The sequence below is a fragment of the Theropithecus gelada genome, chromosome 14 (genome assembly GCF_003255815.1).
Source record: "Theropithecus gelada isolate Dixy chromosome 14, Tgel_1.0, whole genome shotgun sequence".
Lineage (NCBI taxonomy): Eukaryota > Metazoa > Chordata > Mammalia > Primates > Cercopithecidae > Theropithecus > Theropithecus gelada.
The window spans coordinates 1,630,086-1,657,831 of record NC_037682.1 but is presented as its reverse complement, the minus strand read 5'-3'; the positions used below and the strand labels follow the sequence as shown (position 1 = coordinate 1,657,831).

General features: G+C 65.6%; 1 protein-coding gene across 5 annotated transcripts in view; it reads right to left on the bottom strand.

Annotated features, from left to right (window-relative positions):
- BRSK2 (BR serine/threonine kinase 2) overlaps nucleotides 1–27,746 on the bottom strand; it is a 64,951-nt gene that overhangs the window by 9,583 nt on the left and 27,622 nt on the right. For all 5 annotated transcript variants that reach the window (XM_025355860.1, XM_025355861.1, XM_025355859.1 and 2 more), the window contains exons 2-15: nucleotides 16,309–16,403; nucleotides 14,152–14,237; nucleotides 11,793–11,933; nucleotides 10,970–11,086; nucleotides 10,503–10,536; nucleotides 10,243–10,311; nucleotides 10,014–10,160; nucleotides 8,664–8,695; nucleotides 8,200–8,364; nucleotides 7,963–8,060; nucleotides 7,725–7,875; nucleotides 3,795–3,855; nucleotides 2,819–3,026; nucleotides 2,223–2,271 (exon numbers count right to left, since the gene is read on the bottom strand). In XM_025355860.1, the coding sequence (XP_025211645.1) occupies nucleotides 2,223–2,271; nucleotides 2,819–3,026; nucleotides 3,795–3,855; nucleotides 7,725–7,875; nucleotides 7,963–8,060; nucleotides 8,200–8,364; nucleotides 8,664–8,695; nucleotides 10,014–10,160; nucleotides 10,243–10,311; nucleotides 10,503–10,536; nucleotides 10,970–11,086; nucleotides 11,793–11,933; nucleotides 14,152–14,237; nucleotides 16,309–16,403 (1,453 nt within the window). The remainder of the gene's footprint in view (nucleotides 1–2,222; nucleotides 2,272–2,818; nucleotides 3,027–3,794; nucleotides 3,856–7,724; nucleotides 7,876–7,962; nucleotides 8,061–8,199; nucleotides 8,365–8,663; nucleotides 8,696–10,013; nucleotides 10,161–10,242; nucleotides 10,312–10,502; nucleotides 10,537–10,969; nucleotides 11,087–11,792; nucleotides 11,934–14,151; nucleotides 14,238–16,308; nucleotides 16,404–27,746) is intronic.

Sequence of the window (27,746 nt, the reverse complement as noted above, 5' to 3'; positions counted from 1 at the left end):
ACCGAGAGGCAGAGGCAGGGACCGGGAGGAGGCGCCAGCAGGGCTGGGGCTCAGTGGTGCCCTCTCCCAACTGATGCAGGGCTGGGGCTCAGTGGTGCCCTCTCCCAACTGATGCAGGGCTGGGGCGCAGTGGTGCCCTCTCCCGACTGATTCTGAGGCCCCTCCCAGCGGCCTCTCAACTCCCCTTTCCCTTGCCCATTCCTGGAGGTGCCTCGTTGGCCACTGTGGCCGTCCCTGTGAGGCCCAGGAGTCTTCCTAGACAAGCACGGGGACCGGGCCCAGCCATTGCTCAGCCCCTCGATGCCGCCTCAGTGTCCTGCTGGTCTTGCTGGCTGGCTGTTGTGGGTTCCAAGCTCCGAGGGCCAGCTCTGGCCCTGACCTTACCCCCTCCCCCTATGCCAGGACCTGGAGCCAGGAAGTGCCCGGGGCAGCCAGGCAGTTCGGAAGTACAGACGGGTTTCGGCATGGTCAACGTTCTGCCCGACGAAGAGACAGGAAAGATGGCACAAACGTGACTCTCTGAGGCCCGGGGGTGTAGCATTTGGCAAAACTAGTCCCATGTGTGAAAGACGCTGGAGGGCCGAGGGAGGCCAGGCCGATGAGGGGTGAGGGGCCTGTGCTGTGACTCCAGCACCCACGTGGTGGACAGTGCACAGCCTGGCCGGATGCTAGTCTGGGTGTAGCTGCCAAGCGATTTTTAGATGAGACGAACTTAAATCAGTCGCCTGTTGAGTCTGGCGGGGGACCCTTCCTCACAGGGTGGTGCATCCACCAGGTTCGGTCTTCCTAGAGAAAGAACGCCCCTCGAGGCTGCAACCTGGAAACTGCCTGGGCTTCCAGCCAGGGCTTCAGACTCAAGGACATCAGCCCTGAGTGTCCAGCCTGCAGCCCTGCATGTCCCAAACAACCGCACGTGCCCCTTCCTGAAGCCACTGCCTCCCTTGCACACACAGCCCCTTGGTTCTGTTCCTCTGAGGTGCCCGGTTGACATGGGGCTGGCGGCAGCTGGGGGTTGTCTCAGGTCCCCAGCAAGCGAGTCGTCACCAAAGAGGGTCTGTGGGAGGCGTCCGTGCCAGGCCCTCGGGAGGGGTCAGGGCCTCCAGGCCGTCTCAGGATAGGGGAGGGGAGAAGCGCAGGCAGCTGCAGTGGCGTCAAAGCCACCTTCTCTGAGGGAGATAATTATGAGTCTGTTCATGAAAGCTTTTGGTGGCAGCAGAAATGGCAACGTCAGGGCCTAGGCAGAGGGTTCCCAAGTCTGCTGAGCCCTGTGCCTCTGGGCTTGCGATGATGCCTACACACCTCCGACCCAGGCACCCGGCTGGAGGGGCCACCTGACCGGCGCAGAAAGGCCACTGGGGCGGGATCCTGGCACAGACTGCAGATGCCGCTCCTGGGGCTTAGCACTGAGCAGTTTCCACAGGGGCCCCTGGTTTAAAGCCAGCAGCAGGATGAAGGTTCTTCTCTTACTCAGTCCACAGTTGCCCACACCTCATTTCCCAGGGTGTCCTGTGAAGTGACTCGGGCCTGGCTGCCGCTCTCTGCAGCTGCCTGGCCTGGGGTCACGCTGCAGGCTCGTATGTGCACGCCAGCAGTTGCCTGGTCACGGAGACACTGCCCAGTGACTGAGGCCGTCGTGGAGGAGAGGGAGAGGGCCTGGGCACTGGGAAGGGGTCTCTCTGGGGACATCCTTGCCCGGACGCTGGTCACAGCGGCCCCCAGGGCATTGCAGCACCTGGGTGCTGTAGAGTCTCTGCAGTGGCACCTCTCACAGCTCAGAAAGGCGGCGGGGCCAGGCCTCAGCTTGGCTGCTCTGCTCTGCCCCTGCACACGTGTTCCCACCAGGCCTGCTGCCCCAGGGCTGCCTCTTTCTTCCTAACACAGGCTGCTTTCTCCGTGAGACCGGACCGACCCTGAGTCTCTGCCCTTGGCGAGCTCAGGCCCTTGGGAGACTCTGCCCAGCGCACCCCCCGCTCGCCTCCAGCCAACCCCAGGCTCTCCTGAGGCCTGAAGCTTCTCAACAGAGCTGGGGGTCCTCCCCTGGCTGGCCTTCTCACTGCTGGGTATTTGAAGTTCAGAGACTCAGTGGCCGAGACGGGCCTGCCCGCAGTGGGAGGTGGAGCCAGGTGGAGGAGCCCCCATCGGCCACAGGGGAAGGGTTCCGTGCCCCTCACCCGGTCAGCCCAGTGTCAGGTACCAGGAGGCCTCCAGCAGGGGCCACTTACTCTGGAGACGACTCTGGGGTCAGGTTGGACATCTCCTCTGGCGTCGGAACTGTGCACATGGGATGAACAGGAGGGAAGGCCTGGTGACCACTCCATCCTTCCCCTGCCCCGGCCACCTTGCGCCGAGGTCAGGGTCATCAGGAGTCCACCCCCGCACACTGGGACAGTCCCCCAGGGGCACGGTCCCAGCCCAGCTCCCGGCCACCTTAGAGGCTCCACTGGCCGTGGTGCCCCGGGGCTAAGGGGGAGCTGTCCCCGCCTCTGGTGCTGAAGTCGGCTGTGCCTGCTCCAGCAGCACTGGCTGGCCCTCGGTGTCCACACATGGGGCCTCCTGACTGGCAGTGCCCCCTTGGTGGCCAGCTCTCCTTGCTGTGTGCCTGGCCCCAGGACACGGAGTGGGAAGACTCGGGAGCACAGAATGTCTGGAGGGGGTGCCAGCCTGTGCAGCAGGTAGGACACAGGCTGCGGCTGGACGCTTTCGGGACAGTGAGCCATGGGCAGGCCCTGCGGACTGGTCTGGCACTGCTGGGGGGCCTCCTCGGGGCGGCCTCTCCTCTCTCCCAGCCCTGCTCTGGCATCTCCGGGCAGACACTCACCTTGCAGTTTCCGGCGGTGGAAGCGGGGTGAGCCCAGAAAGCTGTTCTTGATGGAGTTGAGCCGCGCCCTCCAGGGCACCCCTCCGACGCTGGGGCTGGACGGTGGCGTGGGGTTGGGCGTGCCGGCCGGGCTCTCCTTTGGCGTGTGGACAGGCGTCCCCTTGGGGGTGGGGAGGGGACTGCCCCTTGGTGAGGGGTGAGGGGTCACCTGTATGATGGGGACAGATTTGGTGTTTGGTTCAATCCCAGTGGGTGGGGGCCGGGGGGGCACCCGCAGGGCAGGCGGGCCCAGGGGTGGTGCCAGCTGGGGACAAAGGCTGGCAGCGGGAGACTGGGCCGGGGTGCTGGCCGGGAAGGGGTTGGACTTGGTGCCCTGCAGAGGCTTGTCGGTCAGCTTGGCCTTGCACGGCAAGGTCTGGGTCTTGGGGTCGGGCCGCGGGGCGGCCTGCGGAGGGAGGACGTATCCGGGCCTCGAGGCGCTCCCACAAGCTTCAGGCTCCGTGGAGGTGGTCAGGGGGCGGGCCATGAAGGGCAGCTCATGGGGCGGTGGGGGCAGGACAAGCTTCCTAATAGGCTACAGGGAGGCGCAGGGAGCGAGCGGGGCGGGGGCAGCCGCGCGGCACGTGCACCCCAGTCCCCCACAGGCACATAGCACAGGAGGACCAGAAAGAAGCGGGCAGGAGCGGGAGGGTGGGGAGGCAGGCAGGGAGGCAGGCGGGCAGGGGCAGGGGGGTTCGCCACAAAAGAAAACAAGTGACACACAAGAAAACAAACAAAACAAAAAACAAAAGAGCGTGCAGTTAGCAGAGCAGCCCGCGCCGCAGAGCAGCAGCCGCCACACGAGCTCGAGCATGGGGGGTGCCTGGGGCTGCTTCCCAGGGTCTGCGGAGGCCTGCCCCCCCCCCCCGGCACACGCTGACTGGCAGGGTTGGGGCCTGTGAGGATCCGGGCTGGGTGGGGGCGGGGGATCACTCACCCGGGGGCTGCTGAGTGGGCTGGTGGAAAGGCCTGAGGAGGCACCGCTGATGGAACGAGACCTGGAGGTCACAAGGTACAGGGCCACGGCTCAGCCAGGGGGCAGCGGAGCAGCAGGCACTGGGCTCTGCTCCCCCCAGGTAAACCCTCCAGGAGGCCTGGAGCCCGGGCCAAGAGCCTCGAGGCCCTGGGTCCTGCTGCACTTCCTGCCAATTCCAGGAGGGCCCAGGGCGCCTGGCTGTGCCCAGCCCCACTGGGGCCCCCATCAGAGCCCACGTGTGGGGGCCACCCCATGCCAGCAGCGCAGGCACAGCACAGAATGCGGCATCAGACGGCCGCAGCAAGGGACCATCCAGCGTGGGGGTGGACAGAGGGACGAGGGGACAGACGGGGCTTCCTGTGAGCTTCCTGTATCCAGCCCCTTCTGCTCCAGGCCTCATGCTGGCTCCAGCCTCCCATGCCCCTGCTGCCAAGTTCCTCCCCTCCCCAGACGGCTGAGCTCTCCCAGGGCCTGCAGCCTGGTCCTCCACGTCCCTAGATGCCCGTGAGGGATGCCTGGGTCAGCGGCCAGCCCTCCCTGTTCACAACCAGGAGGGCCTGGGCAGGGCCAGGCTGGGGCGGCTGCTGGCAGGGACGGTGGGGCCTTGTCCCACCACTGCCCTACTCGGCCTGACACCTGACAGCAGGAGGGAGGCCCTGGCCCGGTGTGCCCGGCTGAGACTTCGGTGTGCGGCCGCCACCCCCATGCAGGGACCAGGATGGCCGTGTGTCGCTCCACCACACTGCACAGACGAGCCGGCGCCCACACGCCCGGACAGTGGCAGTTGCCATCCTTGGAGGAAGGAAGTGCAGGGAGGGGCCGAGGCAGCCGCCGAAGAGAAGAGGACAGAGAAGAGTAAAAGCCCGCCCTGTGCTGCCCACCAGGCCTGCCCACCGCCAGCCGGCCACGAGGGGCCTCGCTGGTCCACACTACGGCCCAGGCCCTGGACCATGGAGAGCGCCACGCTGGCCACACACCTGGCTCCTGGACACCCGGGGGCTGGGCCCCACAGCGACGACCCTCCAACTCCCTCACCACACACAGCCAAGGGGCAGGGAGGCGGCGGGGACCCCATGCCCAACCCAGCCTGTGTGGGTCAGGATGGCACCCAGGGCTGCGACTGGACCCAGAGCTTTCAGGGCTGAGCTGCGAGCTGCGGACAGCCCTCATAGTGGCAGCAGCCACCAGTGAGGGCCTGGACCTGTGGTTCCTGTCCAGCCCGCCCAGAGCTCGTGACTGGACACGAGGAAGACAGAAGAGGCGGCAGAAGCCCTGAGGTGGAGGGGCTGAGCCCCGGTCCTGTCTGGCCAGGCAGCCGCTGGGACACTGAGCTACAATTGCTGGGGCAGGGGCAGGAGAGATGGCGCCAGCCCTGAGGGCAGCCAGGGTGGAGGTCACAGGTAGGCGCGGGGCCAGGGCTCAAAGAGGCCCGACCGGCAGCCAGCGTGGTGCAGCCTTGGGAGACGACGCCACCTGCCCAGGCTCGGAAGACTGGCCCCGGGCAGAGGCCCCTCTGACGGTGGCACCTCCTGCCCTCCTCAGCTCCTGCAGGTGGGCACAGGACGGCTGCTGGGCTTCAACTCTGGCCGGCCCCAGGGGCAGCAGGGCCACCAAGGCCCACTGGACACAACACAGGGGCTGGCAGGAGGGGCGGCTCAGCCTGCAGCCACGCGGGGCTCTAGCCCCAGGCCCTGTGAGCCACAGTGCCCGGTCCCTCGAGGGTAGGCATGCCACGCCTCGGCAGCCCCACCCCTCCTCCTTGGCCTCTGCCTAGCCCGCGGGCCCTTCCCTGGCTTGCTGGCCGGCTCCACTGCCGCAGGGGCCCTGCAGCCCAGCCCGCCACCAGACCCGCCCATGTGCCTGCCCGGCCTGAGGCAGGACAGCGTGTCTGGGGCTGGGAGGTGCGGGGACGGGTGGTCGGGGTGTATACCTGTCTTCTTTGCTGAATTGGGGATGGGCCTCAGCGATATCCAGGCTTTTACTGAACATTGCTTTACTACAGCAGAACAGAGCGAGAAAACACAGTTACTGACGGCCACATGCGGGCACAGGTCGGCCCCCAGGGCCCGGGCCACGCCAGGTAAGAACACGCGGCTCTGAGGCCGGCGCACAAAGATGGCGAGAGAGGAGGCTGGGCCAGACGGCGCGCCCCGCACTGTGTGACTGCTGGGCAGGGTGGCCTGGCCGGCCCCACCCCAGCCCCCGGCCCCCAGCCCCCAGGACCCCTGCGTCCCCAGTCAGCAGCCCCGTGTGGCCCAGCACCAAGCAGCTGGGTCTCTGCTGGCTGCACAGGTGACCCTGCCAAGAGCAGAGTCTGACTGGGACATGCCAGGACTAGTGGCCTTCCAGAGGCCCTGAAATGCTCCACGCCCTGGCCCAGGCAGCCAGGCCTGGGAGATGCAGCAGAGGCCAAGAGGGTGGCCTCCCACGCCACTGACCAGAGGCCAGGCAGTGGGGTGGTGGGGCCTGCCCTGCAGGGTCAGGGGAGCCTGGGGAGGTGGCCACAAAGGCAGGAGGCAGGCACCTGGGCTGCAGGTTTGGGTGCACCCATGACATGCAGGCCACTGAAGGCCAGGGCAGTAGAACGTAGATAGGAGGGCCCCTTGCTACCCCCTAGTCCTGGGGTCAAGGCTGTGGCTGAGTGGGCCCTGGGAAGGAGGTTCTGGGACTGGGCCCCAGTTGGGAGGCTGGGCCAGCCTGAAACCCTGGGGAGGGCCTGGGACTCCCAGGGGACCATGGCCTGGGAGCTGGCAGAACTAGGACCACCAGTACTCTGGCCAGGGCTGGGGCTGGAACAGGTTTAGCCTGATGGCTGCCAAGCTACCTTGCAGTTCCCCACAGTTTCCCCCAAGTTCCCAAAGAACAGGCCTTGCCTGTCCCACCCCTAAATCCCCAGTACAAGGAGGGGGCCCTGGGGTGCTGAGGCCCAGACCACAGGGCAGACCAGAGACTGCCCAGGCTCCTGGACCTCCTGGTGTGCTCCTGGGCCCAAGGGCTGTCCCCAAATGTTGGAAGCCCCCACCTGGTGAGGGACATTTGAACTCATCCCCAAGAGGCCACACCGGCTCCACGGATTTGCTGAGGACCTCGTGCAGGCAGCCCAGCCCTGCCCCCACCCAGCAGAGGCTCCACAGGGGCTGGCGCCCTTCCTCCGGCCACGGGTCTGCTCATCACTGCTGAGTTCTGTGATGTCCCTGGCCACACACACCATACTTGCCACCCAGAGCCGGGCCCAGCACTGCCCAGGCCAGGGGGACAGGCTTGCTGGGCTGATGGCTCTGAGCGTGGTGTGACCATATCACAGCTCAGCCCAGCCAAGCTTGGGTCAAGCCAGCCCTGCCCTGCCCAGCCTGGCTCAGCTCAGCCAAATCCAGTTCAGCCCAGCTCAGCCCAGCTCAGCCCAGCTCAGCCCAGCCCAGTCAAGTCCATCTCAGCCCATTCTAGCCCAGCCTAGTCCGGCCTAGCCCAGCTTAGCCCAACCAAGTCCAGCTCAGCCCAGACCTGCCCAGCCGTCTAGTTCAGTACAGCCCAGCTCAGCTCAACCGAATCCAGTCTAGCCCAGCCCAAACCAGCCCAGCTCAGCCTAGTCTAGACCAGTCCAGCCCAGCTCAGTCCTGTCTAGTCCAGTTTAGTCCAGTCCAGTCCAGCCCAGCCCAGCTTATCCTAGCCCAGGCCAGTCTAGCCCAGTCCAGCCCAGCACAGCACAGCCCAGCTCAGCCCAGCCCAGCCCAGCTCAGCTTAGCCCATTCCAGCCCAGCCCAGCCCAGCCCAGCCCATGCAGCCCCACCCAATGGCCTCAGCCAAGACCCCAGGCCAATGGGCAGCGATGAGCCAGGCGGCAGTGCCGCGCAGCCCAGGGAGGGAGGCCCAGCAGCCTCGGGGCACACACACCTCTGGCCGTGCTGGGCCATCTCAATGGCCCGCCGTGCAGGCACCGGGGAGCCGCCGTCCGTCACGCTGAGCACCTCCATGGACTTGCGCTCCGGCCGCCGCTTGCCGTGCCGGTTCAGCATCGGGGAGTCCACACGCTTCCGGGGAGGGTCTGAGTACAGATGAGGGTCAGACCAGACAGCCCCTGGACCCCAGTGGGGCAGTGCGGGCCGGGCTGGAGGCCACCGCCGGACCGTACCTATCTCGTTCCGGGGGGGCAGGTCCTCGTCCTCCTGGCTCGGGTACCTTTCTTTCCGGTCCAGGAGGAGGAAGTAAATCATCTTCTCCTGATTCTCCCTGCAGTGGGTGAGAAGGGGCGAGACGCGCTGGCACGCGGGGCCGTCGGCTCCTTCACCGCAGCGTTCCCACCCCAGGCCCCGTGCCCCTCCCAGCCGCCTACTGCAAGGGCCCCACCCAGGAGCCGCCCTGGACGCACTCCTCCGATAGCAGGTCCTGCAGCAGCTTGTTGCGGTCTCGGAAGCAGCCCAGGGAGTGCATGCTGTCCAGCACGTCAGGGTCGATGTCCTCCAGGCTGGGCAGCGAGCGGATCTGCACCTTGCGAGGAATGGGCTGCTCTGGTTCCGGCTCGTTCTTGCCTCCTCTGTGGACACAGGGCAGGGACGCCCGGTCATCAGCTGCGGCCGGGCCTGGGCGGCTGGGAGGGTGGGAGGCCCGCCCTCACCTGGGGCCCTGCGTCCTGCCACTCTCCCTGTGCCCAGCCCGGGGAGGCCTCCTGCGTCCTGCCCGCACCCCGCACCCAGCGCAGGCCACAGAGGGCCAAGGGCCAAGGCGGGGCAGGGCCTGCGCTGGGCCGGCGCCCTCCCCCCGCCTTTCCTAGCAGGGCCTCCAGGCCACAGCAACAGGCAAAGCAGGCGATTAGTGGGTGGAAAAGCTACTTACATATACCATATGTGTTTCTGAATGTGCTCTAGCTACAAGGAAAGAGAAACAGGGAGTTAGTACGGACGAGGGACGGAAAGAGCCCACATTAGGAGGTGAGGGGGAAGGCGGGGGTGCTGGGGGCGCGGAGAGAGCAGGAGAGGGCGAGGGCGAGTGAGTGGGGGATGTGGGGAGGAGGATGGGGAGGGGGCTGCGTTCCCAGAGGCTCAAGGCCAGCACCCCTGCCCCTGCCTCTCCCAAGCGGAGAAGAAAACGCAAACCTGAAGGAGAGAAGTCCGGGGGGGAGCCGGGGTTGGGGGGGATGCTCCAGGTAGGGGCAGGGGCCCAGGGAGTGGAGGAAGAGCGGGAGGGAGGGAAGCTGGAGCCAGGGCCGCCCCAGGTGCCTGTGCTGCCTGGGCCGGGCCCCCCCATGGATCTGGGAAGGAACCAAGGCAGGAGAGCAGAGAGCAGCCAAGAGGGAGCTGAAGCCAGGAGAACCTGGCCCACCTGTGCGGCGGGGCGGGGCTGGGTGCAGGTGCGGGCAGGAGGCTGGGAGGGCCGGCCAGCCACACGTCCCCTTCTCTCCACCCTGACTCAGGGACAGCTCGTGGGGTATGAGGCGGTGGCCTCTTGGGAACAGGGCAACGCTGCCCTGGAAGGGCCAGCCCAGAGGGTGACCTGCTTCTGTCAAGTGGGCACGTGCGGTCCCCACGCCAGGCAGCCCTGGAGGAGGTCGGGACCAGCAGCTGGGGGCTACCTTCGGCTCTTGCCAGCCCCCACAGCTGCTGGGGGGCACTCAGCGGAACTATTCACCCTGCCTGGGGCTTGCCCCAGCAGCGTCTGCAAGCAGGATGGCTGTGATGGGGAAGCAGCAGTGCTTCTGTGTAACTTACAGCCAGGTCTCACCTACCTGTGCACACAGCCCCCCACCCCTGTGCACACCCCACACTGGTACAAGTGCTCGTATGCACCTGGACACACCTCCCCACAGGTGCACATGCCCACACCTATGCCCTCACCCAATCACATGAACCCTGGCATGTGTCCACACCTGAGCACCCCCACACCCTTGAACACACACCTAGGCATGTGCCTACATCTGTGTACCCACACACCTGAACACAAGCCAACACCTGGTCACCCCCACACACCTGAACACTCACCTGGGCACCCACACACACGGGCATATGCCCACATTTGTGCACCCACACCTGAACACAAGCCGACACCTGGGCACCCACACACACCTGTGCACATATCCACAAACCTGGGCACCTACTCACACACCTGGGTGCCCACACATCTGGGCACACGCCCACCCCCGCGCCCCCCCGCCACGCTCTGGGGCCGCCCCGCTCCGAGGGCACGCACCGTGAGGCGGCGTGCGGCGTCCACTTCGATCATGCCCCGCAGCAGGCTCTGGCAGTCGGGCGGAATAAAGTGCGGCATGTGGAACACGCCCCGCTTCACCTTCTCCAGCAGCTGCCGCAGGTTGTCATCGTCGAAGGGCAGAGCCCCCTGCGGGCAGCCGGGCGGGGGTCAGCATGGGCAGGCGGGTTGGGGAGAGGCCGGGGTGGGGTGGAGGGGGCCGGGGTCTCACCACTAGCAAGGCGAACAGGATGACGCCGCAGCTCCACACGTCTGCCTTCCGGCCGTCGTACTTCTCCCCCTGCAGACAACAGTGCCCGGGCTATTGGGCGCAGGGCAGGGCGGGGGCCTTGGCGGGGCCGGGCTCAGAGGGAGTCGGCCCCAGGACAGGCGGCCTAGCAGCACCTTGGGGTGCGGCAGGCTGGGGTCCCACCGGGGTCAGGTCCCCGCCACCCTGGGACCCGCAGAGCTGCACGGGCGGCGCCGACTCACCCGGATCACCTCGGGGCAGGCGTAGTGGGGGGACCTGCGGGCAAGGGCGGAGGTCAGCGACAGGGCTCCGGGCGCTGCCAGGCCCTCCCCCCGGGGTGATGGTGCACCGCAGGGCCCTCGAGGAGGCTCCCAGGGCTGTGGCGCGAGACGCCCCCACGTCCCTGAATCCGCAGGCGGGCTTTTAGGAGGAGACCAAGGTGGGGTGCTGGGTCTCTGCTGTGCCCAAGGCTGTCTGCCCGCTCAGCCAGGCAGGGGCCAGGGGGTCCCAGCCTCACACCCAGGCGGGCCAGAGCCAGGACCGTACCCCTACCCTTACTGTGCCGAGAGGCCTGTCTCCCCAAAACCACCAGGTTGTGGGGTGCCGGGAGGCTCAGGCATTTGTGGGGGGCCTGCCTGTGGGGTGCCCACCGGTTCCCCTTCCCCCAGCCCAGCCCATGCAGAGCCAGCAGGGGCAGAGGGCCACGTACCCGCAGCTGGTCTCCAACAGGCTGTCGCCAACCTGCAGGGACGCCATGCCAAAGTCTGCGATCCGGATGTTGTTCTTCTCGTCCAGCAGGAGGTTTTCAGGTTTCAGATCCCTGTGGCTGGGGAGGAGGGCGGTGAGGCTGAACAGGGCCAGTCTCTGCCTTGAGCACCTCCCCACTCTGGAGACCCCCTGCCCAGAGCCCACTGCCTCTCCAAACGCCAATCACACAGAGGGGCCAATGGCAGCCCAGCCTGGTGATGTCATAGGCAGCCAATCAGAAGTCGCCTGCCTGGTCCGTTTGGCTCTGGCCTTTGGTCAGGCATCCCTGTTTCTCCTGCCATGCGCTCCTGCCCCCTGGCAGGCTCCTTGCTGCCCCCTCCTGCTCCCTAGCACACCTGCTCTAGCCTAGGCCAACCTAGGGCCCCCAGGCACGCATGGATGCAAGCAGTGGACCCTGGAAAGGCCGAGGGGCTCCCAGAGCCCTTGGGTGGGCGCCAGGCAGAAACCTTCCCAACACACTGCCCACTCAGGGGAAAGCGGGGGTGCCAGGGGGGGTGCCAGGGGTTGATGTTCCTCGGGAGGGGGGAAGGGCAGCACCTGGTGTGGCACGGTGCGTTTGAGGGGCAGCTAAGGGGGGTGACGGTGCCCTTGAGGGGTAGACAATGGGAGGGACAGTGCGTTTGAGTACGGGCAGCTAATGGGGGGATGGTGCACCTCGGAATAGCACACTAGGGGGTGTAGTCCTTGGGGCACAGGGGCATCTGCGGTAGCACCCTGGGGGTTGGGGTCCCTGGGGAGTGGGGGGCACCAGGGGTGGGGCTCACCATATGGAGTGGCTGTGGCAGAAGTCCAGCGCGGAGATGATCTGCCGGAAGAACTTCCGAGCCTCCTTAGGCGTCAGCCTCCCCTTCTTCACCAGGTAGTCGAAAAGCTCACCACCTGACACGTGTTCTAGCACCAGGTACCTGCAGGAGACGGGGCCACCAGTGCGCCCAGCTGTGGCTGCCAGCCGCCCCTCCTCATCCCAGGGCCTCCCACAGCCACCTCCTGGCCAGCCTCCTGCAGGCCGCCCCCATTCTCCCACTGGCTGGCGAGGCAGCTGAGAGGAGCCCTGACTACGGCAGATCTCAAACCATCTGGGTTCCTGGGGGTGGGCCTCAAATGAGTCTGCAAGGAGCCTGGGGTGGGGTGGGGGAAGAGGGGCGGGTGAAGGGATGGGTCTGGGGGCAGAGCAGCGAGGGAGGGTTTGGAACTCGCAGGCTGAGTGGGGCGGGTACTGGGGCCAAGGAGCAGTGCATGGGGTGGCCTCGGGGCTCTGCCCTGCCTGCTCTGCCTGCTCTGGCCCTCACACCCTGGGGTCCCCTTGCACCTCAGTGGCACGGGCACCGAGCAGGGAGACCACACAGCCGCGTCCAGGGGCCCAGGGACCGTCTGGGCCGCTGTGAGGGGGAGACAGGAAGTGTGAAGGCCATGGGGAGGGGGTGAGGAAAAGGTTGGTGTGGCCCTCCCCTTCCTACCCTGGCAGGCTCCCAGCACCCCCCAACATGGGGTCTCAGCCACATAGAGGGTCCTGAGGGGCTGGTTCCTGGTGAGAGGCCCGTGGGATGCTGGATGCAGCTGCCTGGGGGCCGCTCCGCCCAGGCTGAACCAGCTCCAGGGGGAGGCCTGTGAGGGTGGTGGCCCCAGGTGTGGCCGTAGTGATGTCGGGGGGCTGCACAGGACAAAGGGGTGGGGCCTTGGCACACGCTCAGAGCGGAGTGGGGACCGGGGGGACCGGCTGTCCCAGGAGCTGGTCTTGGCAGGAGTCGGGGGCCCAGCGTGGGGATGGGAGCAGAGGTCGTGGTGGTGAAGCTCCCATGGCAGAGGAAGGTGGTGGGGGCCACAGGGGGGGACTCTGGGCAGGGGGTGGCCAGGCCCAAGGCTCAGCATAGGCCACACGGTGTCTGGGGGCCGTGGGACAACACCCAGGGCCAGACCTCAGGAGAAGCCCCAAGCACAGCCGTGCCCACCTCCTGGGCTCTTTCCTGTCCTTGGGCCTTGGCCTGCGGTGCCCATCCCCCCCGCACTCCCCAACCCTCCCCTCCAAGAAGACCTCCCCAGGACCCCACTACACCGGCACCATGTCACAGCGAGGAAGCCGTGGCCCTCGTCACAGTCCACCTCGCCAGCATCAGGGCCGGGACCGCCCCCGCCCCCCAGGCCTCTGGTGACAGTTTCTGTGTCCCTGCTCATGGAGGGGCAGGTGGGCTCCCCACACCCCACCCCGGGTTTTCTCTCCCCAGCTACACACGAGCTGGCCACAGGCACATGCTCCCCACGGGAATGCAGAAACCCAGGCCTGAGCGGAAGTCGCTGCCGGGGGAAGGGGAGTGGCTGGGTTCTGCCAGACCCTCAGCCAGCTCACCCTGAGGGCAGCCCCCAGCCCAGCCCTTTATGTTCCCTGCCCCCTCCATGCCTGATTCCTCAGAGATGCCCGGCTGGCATCACCTGGCAGGTCAGGATGCCGCCCGGGGACCAGCAAGGGTCAGGTGGGGCTCAAGGCCAGACAGCCCTCGGGCAGCAGCCCTCATCCATGGGAAAGCCCATCAGAGCGCACGAGGAGACCGCCCCGTGTGTGACCACTGTGCCCACTCCCAGGAGCTCCCTGAGGCTGGGTGTGGGGCGATGGGGTTCACAGCCAGGCATGCCTGGGACAGGGTGGGGATTTCTGCTGGCCTCGGCGGCTGTGGGGGTGACAGGGTCCAGGCAGGGCGGGAGCCTGCTGGCTGTGCCTCGTGTTGGGGAGCCTCAGGGATGGAGACATGGCTCAGTGGGGCTGGGGAAGTCCCGGGCAGAGGCCAGGAGGCTCAGCGTGGCCATGTGGGGAGGCCCAGGTGTTCCGGCCCCTTGCCCTGAAATGCCTAAGCCTCCTCCAGAAGGCCCTGTTCCCCCTTGCCGGCCTCAGGCTGGTGGCTCTGCAAGCCCCACAGAGCAGGTCTCTGGTCTGGTCAAGAAGCAGAGACCACAGCGGCCTGGGCTGAGACCCTACCCAGACAGTGTTCATGCTGGCAGGGCCAGGGCTGCTGGGGTGCAGTAGACACCCCTGGCCTCCAGCCCCAGCACTCCCCAAGCCCCGGCCGCCTGCCCCTGCAGCGACAGCCCCCACCTCGGCCACCCCAGCTCTTCAGACCCAGCAATACCTACAAATATTTTTTGTTTTCATAAACGTCGTGCAGCTTTAGGACGTGGGGGTGCTCGATGAGCTTCAGGATCGCGATCTCCCGCTCCACCTGCATGGGAGACACCAGAGCATGTCACGCTCGCAGGGCTGGGGCACTCTCCTCTCCCCACAGACGCCACCTTTGGTGCCAGCTGTGGGGGACGCAGGGACGTGGGCTGCTCAGCTGGGGCCCTGGCTAGTGGAGAGGGCAGAGGGCAGGGAGAGCCACAGTGGAGGGAGCCCAGGCCCCAGGGCTGACAGCAGCCTGTAGGGCTGAGGACTGGGGTCCCCTGGAGCAGGAGGGTCCCTCCCCACCCTGCCCAGGAAGGCAGGCAGCCTGGGCCTCGGTGCTGCTCCTCTCCGTGAACCCAGCCTCAGGAATGGGGCCTCCCAGGCTCCCAGCCAGTCGGATGGAGGGCCCTTCCAGGCAGGCTGTGCCTGGGCTCCGTCCTTCCTTACGGTGGAGGCCTCACAGGAGGAGGGGCCGGGACAGGCTTCTGTGGGCTCAGGACTAGCACCAGGTGGGGGCAGGCGACCTGTGCGTGCGGGGCATAGAGTAGTCGTGCAGGCCGTGCTCAGGGCACGTGTCCCTGATCCACAGGCTCCCAGCTGGTACTGTCCCCAAGTGGGGAGGGCCCCAGGGAGGGACAGAAGTGACCCCTGAGGGCACCTGACTCAGGATACCCAGTCCTGCTCTGAGGTGAGGGCAGGGTCTCCTCCCTCAGACATGCAAGCCTGGCCACGGGCACCTGGTGCCCTGCCCAGCACAGAGGAATTGCCTTGTCAGTGGTGGGGCCAGCTGAGGCCACGGCCTGGGGGACCCAGCACTCAGGAGCCAGGGTGGACGAGGCTTTGGGGCTGGGGCCAGTCTTGTGATGGGGTCCCAGCTCTGGCAAGTTGGCCAGCCTGTCCCCAAGCCCTTCCCTCCCAGGCAGGCAACTGTGCCCGGCACTTGCAGGTGACAGGGACACCTCCCCCCGCCCCACATCTCCAGGCCCTCCTTCACTCGGGGCTCACAGGCACCTCCCAAATTCAGCATGGGACTCTCCCCAGCTACACCCTGTACTGGATCTCTCTGCCAGGCGCTGTCCTGGCCCCGTCACTCCCAGGGCCCCTGTTTCTCCTCCAAGGCAGGGTCGGACCCTGCCAGCCCCATCCAAGCAGCCCTCAGCAGCCCTTAACGCCGCTCCCACCTCCTCATGGGGTCCCTGGGCCTTCCCAGTTTAGTCTGGTTAATTCCTCCACACCCCCAGCAGCTGGGGGGTGCTCAACGTGTCAGGGTCCCCAACTGTCAGCAGCTTCCACAAGCCTCTCCTCTCTCGGCTACTCCCACTGGCCCCCGTCCCTGTGTCCTGCCCCACCCACAGCCCTGCATGCAAAGGAGTGAATGCAGGGGAAGGGAGGGCAGGGGGCTCGGCTGGCCCCGGTGCTGGGAGGGTCCCGCACTGCCAGCCCAGGTTCCACTGTGGGCGGGACTGGGAGCAGCTGGGAGCCACAGCCTCTGCCTCTACACCCAGGGTCAGGCTTCCCAGCAGCTAGGACAGCCCCATCCCCACTGAGAGGTGGGTCAGAGCCCAGGAGTCCTCCACCCAGGGGGCCTGTCCGGACCCCACGGTGACCAGACACCACCGCATGGAGCCGATGAGGAGGAAGGCAGGGCTCCCCTCTGCTAAGCTGGGCCCTGGCAGGCGAGGGGTTGCTCTGAGGCAGGGGCCTCCTCTAGATTCTAGCTGGGGACACTGAGGCTCTGCCCGCCAGTACAGCAGGTCAGTGTAGCAACTCAACTGCCCAGCTTCGGCCAGTCCCCTCAGGGGTGCCCACTCTGCTTGGGGGCAGGAGAAAGGTGGGCAGGGCCGGAGGGGAGAAAGAAGGGCAGAGGCGCCCTGTCAGGGGGCCAGCAGGGGTGCGGCAGCCCAGGAGCCTGCAGGACCCCCGCACTCAGCTCCGCAGGTCCCCACAACGCGGGCTCCCACCCCCTGTGCTATTCCCCGCCCCACCCCACCGCCAGCCCCGCCTCCCCCCGGCCCCGCCTCCCTTCCCGACCCCACCTCCCTTCCCGGCCCCACCCCACCACCAGCCCTGCCTCCTCCCCGGCCCCGCCTCCTTCCCCCGGCCCCGCCTCCCTCCCCGGCCCCGCCCACCTTCATCAGCACAGACTCGCTCAGCTTCTCACGGTTGACGATCTTGATGGCCACCTTCTGGCAGGTGACACAGTGAACCCCAAGCTTCACCAGGCCTGCGGGAGAGAAGAAGCCTCGCTCAGACCCGCCCGGGGAGCCTGCAGCGAGCACCTGGCTGGACTCTGCAAGTGGGGAGCCTCCTCCCACATCCTGGACAGCAGCGGCCCCACCCACTCCAGGGCGGACTCGGCCCCGCCCCCTGGGTCGCTGTCCGGAACAGCTCAGTGCTGGCCTCGTGCTGCCCCCACAAAGCTGCGTCTTCCCTCCACGCCAGCCCTTTGGGCTTCGCGGGTCTCCGTGGACCCCCTCGCCCTCTCCCCTGTCCCAGAGCACCCAAATCCCCTCCCTCTGGCCTTCAACCACCCTCAGCTGGGAGCCAGGGTACCCTCGAGGCCCCTGCATGGCCCAAGAAGGCCATCCCCCACACACCCTGCCCTGAGACCCCCACCTGCAGCCCTCTGCTGAGACCCCCACCCGCATCCCTTCTCTGCTGAGGTACTGCCCTGCACCTGAGCGCCGGCCCTGTGTGCACCCCAGGACACCAGGACGGGCCCCAGGTGGCTCCCTAGGCAGCACTGCCCTGGACCTCCGCGGCCCCGCAGCCCCTTCCTTCCCAGACCTACCTAAAAGGCAGGCAGGGTGCTCTGGGAATGTGCCTCGGCTGGGCACATGGTCCTGGTCCCCCTCCCCACCTCGGCCCACCCTCCCTTTCTCCTCTCCCCACTCTTTTCACAGCCAGATACTTGCCCCTGCCCAGGACAGCCCGGCCACACCCCTGAGCCCCACCTGGCCCGAGCTGTGGTCTTGACACTGGAGACGCCCCGAGCGCCCACAACCTGGGCCCTCTCCCACCATCAAAGGTCCCCAGGTGCACTCACGGGCCCATTCCGTGTTGGGGCATGTTGGAATCATGTGGGGCCCAGGTTATCACAGGGGACCCCACTTCCCAGGTGCGCCCAGACACCCAGAGCCAGCTCAGGTTATCAGAGGGGACGCCATCTCCTAGGAGCACCCAGACACCCAGAGCCTGCCCAGGTTATCACAGGGGACGCCACCACCTAGGAGCACCCAGATACCCAGAGCCTGGCTGGCATTCCCACTGGGCTTTAGTGGACGCCATCCTTCCGTGCACGTGCTGTACTCAAATTTCACCCAGACTCGGCCTCACCCTGGTGACCCGCGGGACGTCACTGGTGTTTACTGACCATGTGGGTTTGCTCTGGGCTCCTTTCCTGTGCCCGTTTTCATACTGGTGCACGCACATGTGTGCATTTTCTTACCAATTTGCAAGAGCCCTTTGATTTTTATGGGAAATTAATCCTTCATTCGTCTCACGTGTTAAGCATCCACTCCACCTGCCCCATCGGCTTTTAGCTTTGCTCTTTCTGTCAGTTTCATTTGTGTGGCATCACGCTCGGATCTGGGTGAGCCCAGGCCGGGTGGGGGACCCAGGACCTTGCCGGAGACACGGGCTTCCCCAGAGGCAGGGGGAGCTGCAGGCCAGGCGGGGACTCAGGCTGGGCACAGAGGGGGGTGGCCTCCGCAGGGTGTGCTCAGGGAGGGGGAGCTGCCTCTCCTTGGCGGCCTTTGATCCAGCACGAGGCCTGTGATTCGCTTGGCCACGGGAGCACTCAGGAGGGCCTGGCGCCCTTCATCCATAATCCAGGGCAGCTGGAGGTGCCCACAGCGCAGCCCTCCCCAGGCATGAGGCTGGCCTGCACCCCAGGGCAGGGAGCACCTGCAGGAAGGACTCAGCCCCACATATGGAAAGAAGCAAGAGCTCAATGTCCCCCAAACATGGCTGCAAGGCTAAGGCGTGGTCCCTGACAACAGCCTCTGGTCTAAAGGCCATTGAGCTCCTAAAACCCCCCAGGACAAACTCCTGTGAGGATGCAGAGACCAGAACAGAGGCTCCCAAAGAAGGGAAGAAATGACCCAGAAGTGCCTGCACAAGGCACCCTCAGGAGCCCCCGTGCCCTCAGGAGACCCCTCAGGAGTGATCAGGAGACCCCAAAGGATGTAGGGCCCACACCCTGCCCCAGGGCGTCATGAGGGCCGGGGTGAAGTAGGAGGGAGGCTGTGGTCAAAGTCCCCAAGGCCACCGGGACAGCATTCCCAGGGAGGGTGGCCCTCGTGGTTCTGCATTTTCACAAAAGATGGCCCCACACAGGAGGTAAGTCATGAGGTCACAGCCACCAAGGGCACGGGGCAGCCATTAAACAGTGGCGAGACCTGATCAGACCGCAGAAGATGCTCACTGCTGAGCACGGCAGGATGCTGTTTACAGAGCAGCAGGGCCCCGGGCAGGGACAGCACGTGTGGCCACATGCACAGACACGTACCTGTGTACACCCCTCGGTGTGTGCACACCTCTATGCGTGCACACACACACACACGTGCACACACCCACATCCAGTGCACGTGCCCACACACCGAGTGCACATACCCTGTGCACACACACCCGTGCACACACGCACACACCCAGGACTCGTACACCCATGCACACACACACCCAGCGCACACAAGCACCCAGTGCACACACCCCCAGTAACCCGTGTGCACATACAGTACACACGCCCGTACATACCCATGCATGTACACACAATTACACACCCCAGTGCACATGCACACACACCCACAGTGCACGCACTCCCTGTCGTGCGCACACACACACACCATCGTGCACACACATGTACAAACAGGCACACTCCCAGTGTGCGCACACACATCCTTGAATGACAGGAGCCAAAAGGTGTGGAGAGCACAGTCCGACCTCCAGAAAAGGAAAGAAAATGGGGACTGACAACGGGAGGGAGTGACAGCCACCTGACTCAACTTCCCAGAAGCCGATATTGAAAGGACACTGCTGGGCCCGTCACAAATCAGGACAGCCAAGTCTCAGAGCACTGGCCTTACTCCCGGCGCTGCTTTGAGGGGGGCCCCTTCACCCCCATTTCACAGATGAGGAAACAGTGGTTCCATTCCCTGCCAGCGCATGTGGCTCAGAAGGGCTGTGAGGACAGTGGACCATGTGGAACAAGACATTCCTGGCAAGCCCCCACCTTCCCAGAGGAAGTTCTGGAGGGGATGGAGCCACGGGGGTGGGCCTGCCGCACCCACAGAGCCTGCCCACGTCCATGAGGCTGGGGTCTGGGGGCTGCAGGTGGCAGGCGGCCTCTCGAACAGCAACGGAGTCACAGAGGAGCCACAGCCACCGAGAGCCTCCTGCCTGTGCTCAGGAGTCCCACCGTGGCTCAGGTAAAGGCAGCCAGGACGCAGCAGGCCGGGTGCAGGAGAGCCGTCCCCAGCTGCGTCCTGGAGCTCTGACTACTCCTCCTGCCTGCCTCTTTCACTTGCTGCCCCTACGCCTAGAAAGTCCTTTGCCCCTTACTGTACTCTGAAGACTCCTACACACTCCTCAGAACCCAGCACGGAGGTGGCTCCCGAGGTAAAGCTTCCCTGAGTCCCCAGGCAGCCCTCTGTGTCCTGGTCCCCCTCAGCTCCGGGGTTCTCTGAGCGGAATGTTTGGGTTGTGAGCAGTTTTGCCACTTTCTGGAGGCAGGGAGTGGGGAGTGTGCCATGAGAGGCCCTCCTGACTGGGCCGCAGCCTGGAGGATGGGGGACGGGAAGCCCAGGGCCACCCTTCATTATCCACCCCTGGAACTCCTGGCTTATTTTCCGATTGAGATTCCAGCTCTAATTACTGTCTTTACACAAACAGGCTTGGCCATTGAGAGGGAAGGCGCGCAGTGCCACAGATCACTGCCCAGGGCCCTGAGGAGGCGGGCGGCACGCAGCAGCTGGGGACAGCAGCTCACGCCAGAACCATTTCTGTGGGAGCGTGCGCTGGTGGGTGCCCAGTCTCCCTGTGCCCCTCACAGGGAAGGGCCCTGGCACGTGGAGCCCCAGGGCATCCCAGGGAAGCCACAGGTATGCCATGAGGTTGCTGGGCCTCAGGGAGCAGACTGGTGCGTTATCACGGGTGCCCTTGGGTGCTCCTGAGTCAGCCAGGAGAGTCAAAGGGAGCCCCGGGACCACCCTGTACATGGTCTCTGACCAGGCTGTCCAAGAAGTGAGGGGCCTTTTCCCGCCTGGGCCAGGCGAGGCAGCAGCACAGCCCCTGCCCCTGCACTCAGCTACCCAGGAGGGCTGGCACTTTCTGGAGGGGCAGTGAGGGCTCAGTCCTGCAGCTCTGCAAATCGGCAGCGCCCTGCCACCAGGAAGCCTGTGGGGCTGTGGGGAGAGGGGATGGGGGGCTGCAGGCCCAGGAGCCAGGCGAGCCTCGGGCTGGACCGGCTGCTCTTTAGTTTGGGTAGGGCCCCTGGGGCGGGTGGCAGTGTTGGCACTGGGGGAGGACCCTCTGCAGCCCCCTCACCGCCCCGGCACGCGCCAGACTGAAGTTGTACAGCAGGTACGGGGACAGCCTGGGGTGCTGCCCCCCATCCCCCACATGCAGACCCAGGGGGCTTCCCACCAGGCAGAGGGGTCCCGTTTCATGGACTTGCCTCCTGCTGGCCACTCCAGGGCCCTCCCCACCTGCACTTGGCTGAGGGATCCTGAGCTCCCTCCCAGCAGCCCTGCCACATCCTGACCGTGTCTGCACCCCCAGGCCCTCTCTGCTCCCCACCACGTGGCTGCTGGTCCATCCGTTGCCCCCATTCCGGTTGCCAGCAACCACCTCCTGGAGGGGGGACACCTCACGGGTGGGAGTCACGCAGAGAAGACACGTGGCGCCTTCACCCAGGGCCTCTGTGAGTTCCTGGCACCCCAGGGCCTTCCCTGCACAACCCAGATTTGCTGGGACAGACCAAGGCTTGAGACCAAGCTTGCCAGGACTGGGCACCCCCCCGAGGGCTACGTGCGTCCTCCCCAGTGTGTCCTGTTCTCCTGCAGAGTCTGAAAGGAATAAAGTGACAGTTCAAGCCTCTGCCTTCCCCTGGGACGGCCGTCTCGGGTATTCACACCTCACAGACCCAAGCCCAGCTGCCAGCAGAGCGCACCCCACCACGACACATCCCCAGTGCCCGCTGCCTGCCAGGCCTCCATCTAGGCCCTGATGGCCACGTGGCCCTGCCCATCCCACGCAGCTGCGCACCCAGAGCACCCGAGGCCTCACGGGGACTGGTGTGTAGTGTTTGCTTTCCTGAATGGATGCACACAGGCTAGGAGCCAGGAGCTGGCCCACCGTCTGGAGCGCTGGGTTTAGGGGGAAGGCTGGACAGGTGAGGTGTGCTCACCACGGCACCGCATAGGGCGGCAGAGCCTCAGCATCCAAGCCCTGCACCCGGGCAGTCGGGGGCCTGCCTCTCAGTGTCACGTGAGGGGATGCACTGGGGACCCGGCCGTGCCGCGCACAAGCCTCATGCACAGCGGAAACGGCTGTTTGCCTAACGACCTAGAGCAGCTGCACTCACTTCCCCGAGGCATGGAGGGAAGAGGCTTGGGGCTGCCAGGAGCCCGCTGGGTGGTGGAGACCTGGTGCTCAAGCCCCTACCCCCTGGGTTCACCAGACAGCTTCCTGACTCAGTTTCTCTCCAGTGTACACTCCCACCCATGCCCTGGCCCTGCTTCAGCCCTCCCCAGCCATGGGGCTCCAAGTCCACTCTCCAGAGGCCTGAGGCACCGGCCCTGGGGTGTCCTCCCAACGCCCTCCCCTGCCCCACACCTCCTCCCATCTCCACAGCGCACACCCAGTGCCACGGCCTGGAGGACCACCTGGGGACACCGTTGGGTGTCTGTTACCCACCCTCAGAAGGGGGTGGGTTCCAAGAGAAAGGACGGGGGCAGCTCATCTACCCAAAGACCAGTGGAGAGGACACAGAGCAGGAGACGAGCTTTGGGGTGGGGGAGGGCGTGCGCTAGGGATGGGCTGCTGTCCTTGGTGCTGAACATGGCCCCTGGCCCAGGCTGCAGGGAGGAAAAGTCCTGAGGAGTGGGGTCATTGGACAGGCCTGCCCTGCCCCCACCCCACCCAGGTGGCTCCCAGAGACCAGCACAGGCGACAACCTGCCCCATCGCTGTCACCAACCCGCGCCTCTGGGACCGAGTGGGCCTCATCCACAGACCACACGGACACCACAGCTTCCTCCAGGACTCTGGGGAGCTCAGGGGAGCCCAGTGGCCATGTCTTGCAGCAGTGCCCTGCAGGGCGTCCAGGTGCTGAGGACCCGAGGCCCCCACACAGCCTGTGGGACCCCCCAGGAAGTAGCCCTTCCAGCCCAGACTGCAGACCGGGCAGCCCTGGGTGACGCCTTCACCAGAGCCACCTGCCGAGCGGCTGGGACTGATAACCCGGGGAGCTGAGACTCCAAGTGCTGAGAGCGCCGGGACCAAACGGCCATGCAGCGCAGGACCATGAAGACGTCGGGCTTCCCATCCCAGGCTCGGGGCGGCGCTCAGGACCAGGGTCCAAGTCCCCACGCCTGGCAGGAACAGCCTCGCTGAGTGGGAAACACGTGGCCTCAGCAGCAGGGCCTTGGCGCCAATCCCACCGACCCCACGGTCTCTGACAAGGCCCCAGATTCTTCGCCCATGGAGGCAGGGAGAACACGTCTCTGGGCCCATGAGGTGCTGTGTGGAGCCCCAGGAAGGGGAAGCATGAAGCCCAGGGGGTCCTGCTCTCCCCCAGCATCCTGCCAGCCGGTCCCAGGGAGCCCACCTGGCAGAGGCCCAGGTCCAGAGCCCCCATCTGTCTGAACAGAACCCCAGCAGGCTCCACAGGGCCCTGCCTGGCCCCCAGGACTCCCTCCGTCCAAGCGGTTCCAACGAGTCCTGAGCCTGGGCCTCCTAGGCCAGGATGGTGAAGCGTGGGAGGGACGGCCTGTTGGCTGGACGCAGATGGAGGGCGGGGCAGCAGGTGCGTAGCTGCCCCGTCCTGCCGGGACGCAAAGCAGTCCAGGTCCTGGTGAAGGGGTCCTGGACCTTTCTCCTTTAAATGTTGGGGGAGTTCCTGCCACTTGGGCCCACCGCAGTGAAGGGGTCCCTCACCTACCCCCAACTCCCACACTGGCTACACAGCCCCCACTGTCTGCCTGGAGGGATCATGAGGGCAGGTGGGGGCCACCTCACCAGGACACCTTGTCCCCACCTGGCTCTCCCTGCCCTTCTTCCTCTTGCCCCCACACTCAGACCCACCCAGTGCTGGGGCACCCCCCGCATGAAGCAGTGGCGGGTGAGGGCCTGGCAGGTGGACACCCAGCAGACTTCCCTCCGCCTGGCCGGCAGGACCTGCTGTCACTCCAGGGGGATGTTGGGGCTCCCTGGGGCTCACGGAGCAGCTCTGGAGGCCATGGGGACACCGAGGGGTCCACCAGGTCCCACATCACAGCTGGAGAATGTGGAGGTAGAATGGCGGCCCCATGTGTGTCCCAGTGCCTGAGGTGCATGAATGTGACCTGACTTGGAAAAACAGCTTCTGCAGAGGTTTCTAAGTTATGGATCTCAACATAGCATCGCTGGGGATCTGGGGTGGACGCTGACCCAACAACCAGCCTTCCTATCAAAGACCGAGGAAAAAGCGGCTGGGGACACAGCGGGGGGCCACGTGAGGGTGAAAGCAAGACGGTGGGGGGCACTTCTGCAGGCCCAGGGGGCGCCGGGAACGCCCAGCGGGGGAAGCTTGGGGCACGGGGATCGCCCAGCAGGGAAGGCTTGGGGCAAGGCTTCCTTGAGGCCTCGGAAGAGCCGGCCCACCCCGGACCTTGGACTTCCCGCCTCCAGAACGTGAAAGCACACGTCTCTGCTGTTCGTGGAGCCCCGGGGAGCTCGCGAGTGCCGTCTGCCGCTCACACGACTGTCCGTGGGCACAGTCCTTCATCAGGAACCTCCTAAGGCATCTCGAATTCCAGGACCGCTGTGGCCGCAGCACGCCCCTGCCCCTCTCACGGTCTCGGAACTTCCCACGCACACTCTCCATGGGCCTGAACCTGGCCAGAGGCCTCGGCTCCTCACTGAAGGCTCTGCACGGAAGCATTTACGAGGTCTCGGACCCACCCCCAGTCTCAAGACACTAAGGACAGGACTCAGGGGAGGGTCCCCAGTTCTGATGTCTCTGAAGCCTGGACGGCCATGACCCCAACGTCTCCACCGCGCCCCCCACGAGGCACCGGGTCCCCCCGTGAGGCACCACACCCCCCCGCGAAGCACCGCGCCCCCCACGAGGTACAGCCCTCGGGGAGGTCCTGGGTGCAGGGCCCTGGAGGTACCTGGACATCAACCCTCCAGGGTGCTCTCTGGCCAAGCTAAGGCTCCCAAGCTGCACTGCCCTCCCCTCGAGCCTTGCAAAGCTCTGTTCCCTTTCCCAGGAGGGGACACAGACACCTGAGGAGCTCAGAAACCCAGGTCTGCAAGACCTTCCATCCTCCTGACACCACATCACCAGGTTGGGACTGGCTGTGGGGCTTCCTGGGCAGGCAGCGGCCCCCACCTGGGGCCGGCACAAGCTTCATCTCCGTCACCCCCCGGTCCTGGCTTGGGGAGTGGACATGGCACTGGGAGACTCTGAAGGGAGCGTGTCCAGTTCCCCACAGGCAGCCGAGCCTTGGGCGGTCAGACCTGTGTGCCTGTGGGGTCTCCAGAGCTGGTCCAGCACCATGGACAGGACTGCCAGAGTGGAGTGTCCTCGGAAGCAGGTCTTCAGCCCCTCGGAGGCCCTGTCCGGGCCACACGCTTGTCGAGGTCACCCAGGGGGACTGCGGTCAGCCATGCATCCTGGGGGTGTGGGCACCACAGCAACTGCAAACTCAGGAGGTGCACAGGCCCCTCTGCACCGTCCCCACAGCTCCTCACTCGCCAGGGCCCACCACAGAGCCTCCTGCACCCTGAGCCAGCCTCGGCCCCATAAGCTGCTCCCCTTGTGGCCAGCACACCTCCCCCAGCGATACAGGGACCCCCACCCTTCCCCAGAGCACCCCATGGGTGGCACACGGCAGACAGGGTGGAGGAGAGGCTGGAGGAGGGCAGGCCCCACCTGAGACTCTGTGCACACACAGGGCACCAAACGGCTCAGGTGGGGGCTGGGGACTGTGAGCTGCAATGAGGCCTGGCCAACCCCTGCCCCCCAATCTGCTTGGCTCACCCCTGATCACCCATCTGCATGCTCCCATTGGGGGCCCACAGCTGGGGCTGGGCTGGGCTCTCACCCGACACACAGTTGGCTCTGACCCCGCCTCAAATACACCCGATGATGCGGCAGAGGCGCAGCCCCCCCCACCTGGCACCCCAACCTCAGGCTAGACCCCCAGCAGGCCCAGTGACACCCCCAGCCTGCCCGCCCCCGGCCCCACCTGCCCCCTCCTCTCTCGGGCCCTGATCAGGCCACCGTGCTCACATCTCAGGCAGAGACCCCGGTGCTGGGCCGGCAGGTTTGCTCCCCAGGCTGGGGGTCCCCCCACCTGCCCCGAGAGGGGCCTCTGAAGTTGCTGCAGACATTGAAGCCTCGTTCCTTCATTAGCGCCCAGGTCTCTGCTCCCCGACCCTTCGCCTCCTCAGTCTGGAGGCATCCAGGCTCTATGCACCCCCACCCCGCACGCCCACGATAACAGCCCTGAGACAGGGGCCGGGACAGGGACAGGAAGGAGCCAGGCCCTCAGCACATCCTCAGAACATCAATAGATCCCACAGAATCCGCCGCCCACCAGCGCCAGGCGCAGAGGGAGGGGCGGCGCATCTCTTGGGAGACAACTGCTCACGTTGGAAGGAACCTCTCCAGTTAAACTCATGCTGCCCTGAAGCATTTCACACGCACTGCAGCCGCTCCGCTGCCTCTGCCTGGCTCCCACCTCTTAACCCAGCACCCAAACAAAAGGTGGGATGCAGCTCCCACTGGAAACCAGAGAGTGGAGAAGGAAGCATCTTCCTAGCCCTAGGCTGTTCCAGGACCCAGGTCCCTTCCAGGCAGAGGCGGGCATCTGTGCAGCCCGAGATGGGCAAGGGTGGGCCGGAGCCAGGGCCAGACTGCAGACACCTGCCTCCCTCCCTGGTGTGACCCCGGGCGTGCCCAGCCTCAGGGGTCTCCTGACACCCCCTCCTGGGAAGTGAAGATTAAATGAGAGCCCCTACACTGTCCCTCCCCTCCAAAGCACAGCCTCGGGCTGCACCAGGAAGAGGTCCAGGGTCAGCCAAGCCAGGAGCCCACAGACAGCCCAAAGATCTGAACCCTGAAGATCTGAGGACATTGCCGTGAGCATCCAAAACCCCTCTCTGCTCTGCACCCAAATGAAAGATGCTGGTGGGAGGCCCCCGTCAGGCTCCAGGGTTGAGACCTACTTGCCAGCACCCAGCCAGAGGGCCGAGGGGGCCCTGGGGGGTCCCTGGGGGGCACAGACGCCCTCCCCATGAAAGGCTGAAGCCGGGCTCTTAAGGTCAGGCTTTTGGAAAAGCAGGGAGCTGCACCTGCTGGACGCCACACGGAGGCTGAGCCCCTGGGTCTGCCAGCCCCCCCTAGAGCTGAGGACAGGAGTGACCGGAGGAATCCCCCAGGCAGGCCACGAAGAGGGAGACAGCCAGCGAGGAGGCTGCAGGGAGGAGGTGTGTCCCCAGGGGACAGCCCAGACAGTGGAGGAAGAGGCTGGAGCTGGGGACCAAGGGGGTGGAGACAGGACTTCGGGGAGCCACAGGTCCAGAGAGGGCCTGCATGGAGGGGCCCAGGCCCAGGCTGGCGGACCTCACGCTCACCTGTCAAACCTTCCTGAATTAAACAAGAGGGAGCCTGGCCATGATGGGGGAACCTCAAAACATTCAAGAACCTTCTAGAAGCAGGCAGGCAGAGGAGGCGGAGGGTGGGCCTGGGCCTGCCTGTCTCCAGGGGACTTGGGAAACTGAAAATGTCTGTGTCAGCTGGAGTGCAGGGCAGGCCGTGGGCGGGGCTGCAGACACCCCGGAGCACCTGCCAAGGGTGTGCACAGGTCGGGGGCAGCCCCGGCCGGCCTCTTCCTTCTCTAGGCCAACAAGAGAGATAGTCGGGGTCACGCCCAGCAGAGTGGGGGCTGGTCCTGCAGCAAAATCTGTCTCATCCTGACAAGGCTGCCCCACTCCCTGTCCATTAGGCCATCACACACACACACACACAGGTACACACATGCACACTCACATGTGTGTACAGACACCAAGCCCCCGGGCAGAGGCCCTGCCTTCCAGAGACTCAGACGAGACAATGTTCCCTCTTAACCAAGAGAGAGGCGGCTCCACACTCAACCAGGCTTCCTTCGAGACTAATGACCACGTGCCTGGGTGTGGGAGAAGGTGCGGAGCCTGGAGCTGAAGCAGCAGCACTGGCCCTCATTAAATGAATATTTCAAACATTCTTGTTTCTGTTTTTATCAAGACAGAATCTGATTCTGTTGCCCAGGTTGGAGTGCCGTGGCACAATCTCAGCTCACTGCAACCTCCGCCTTCCAGGT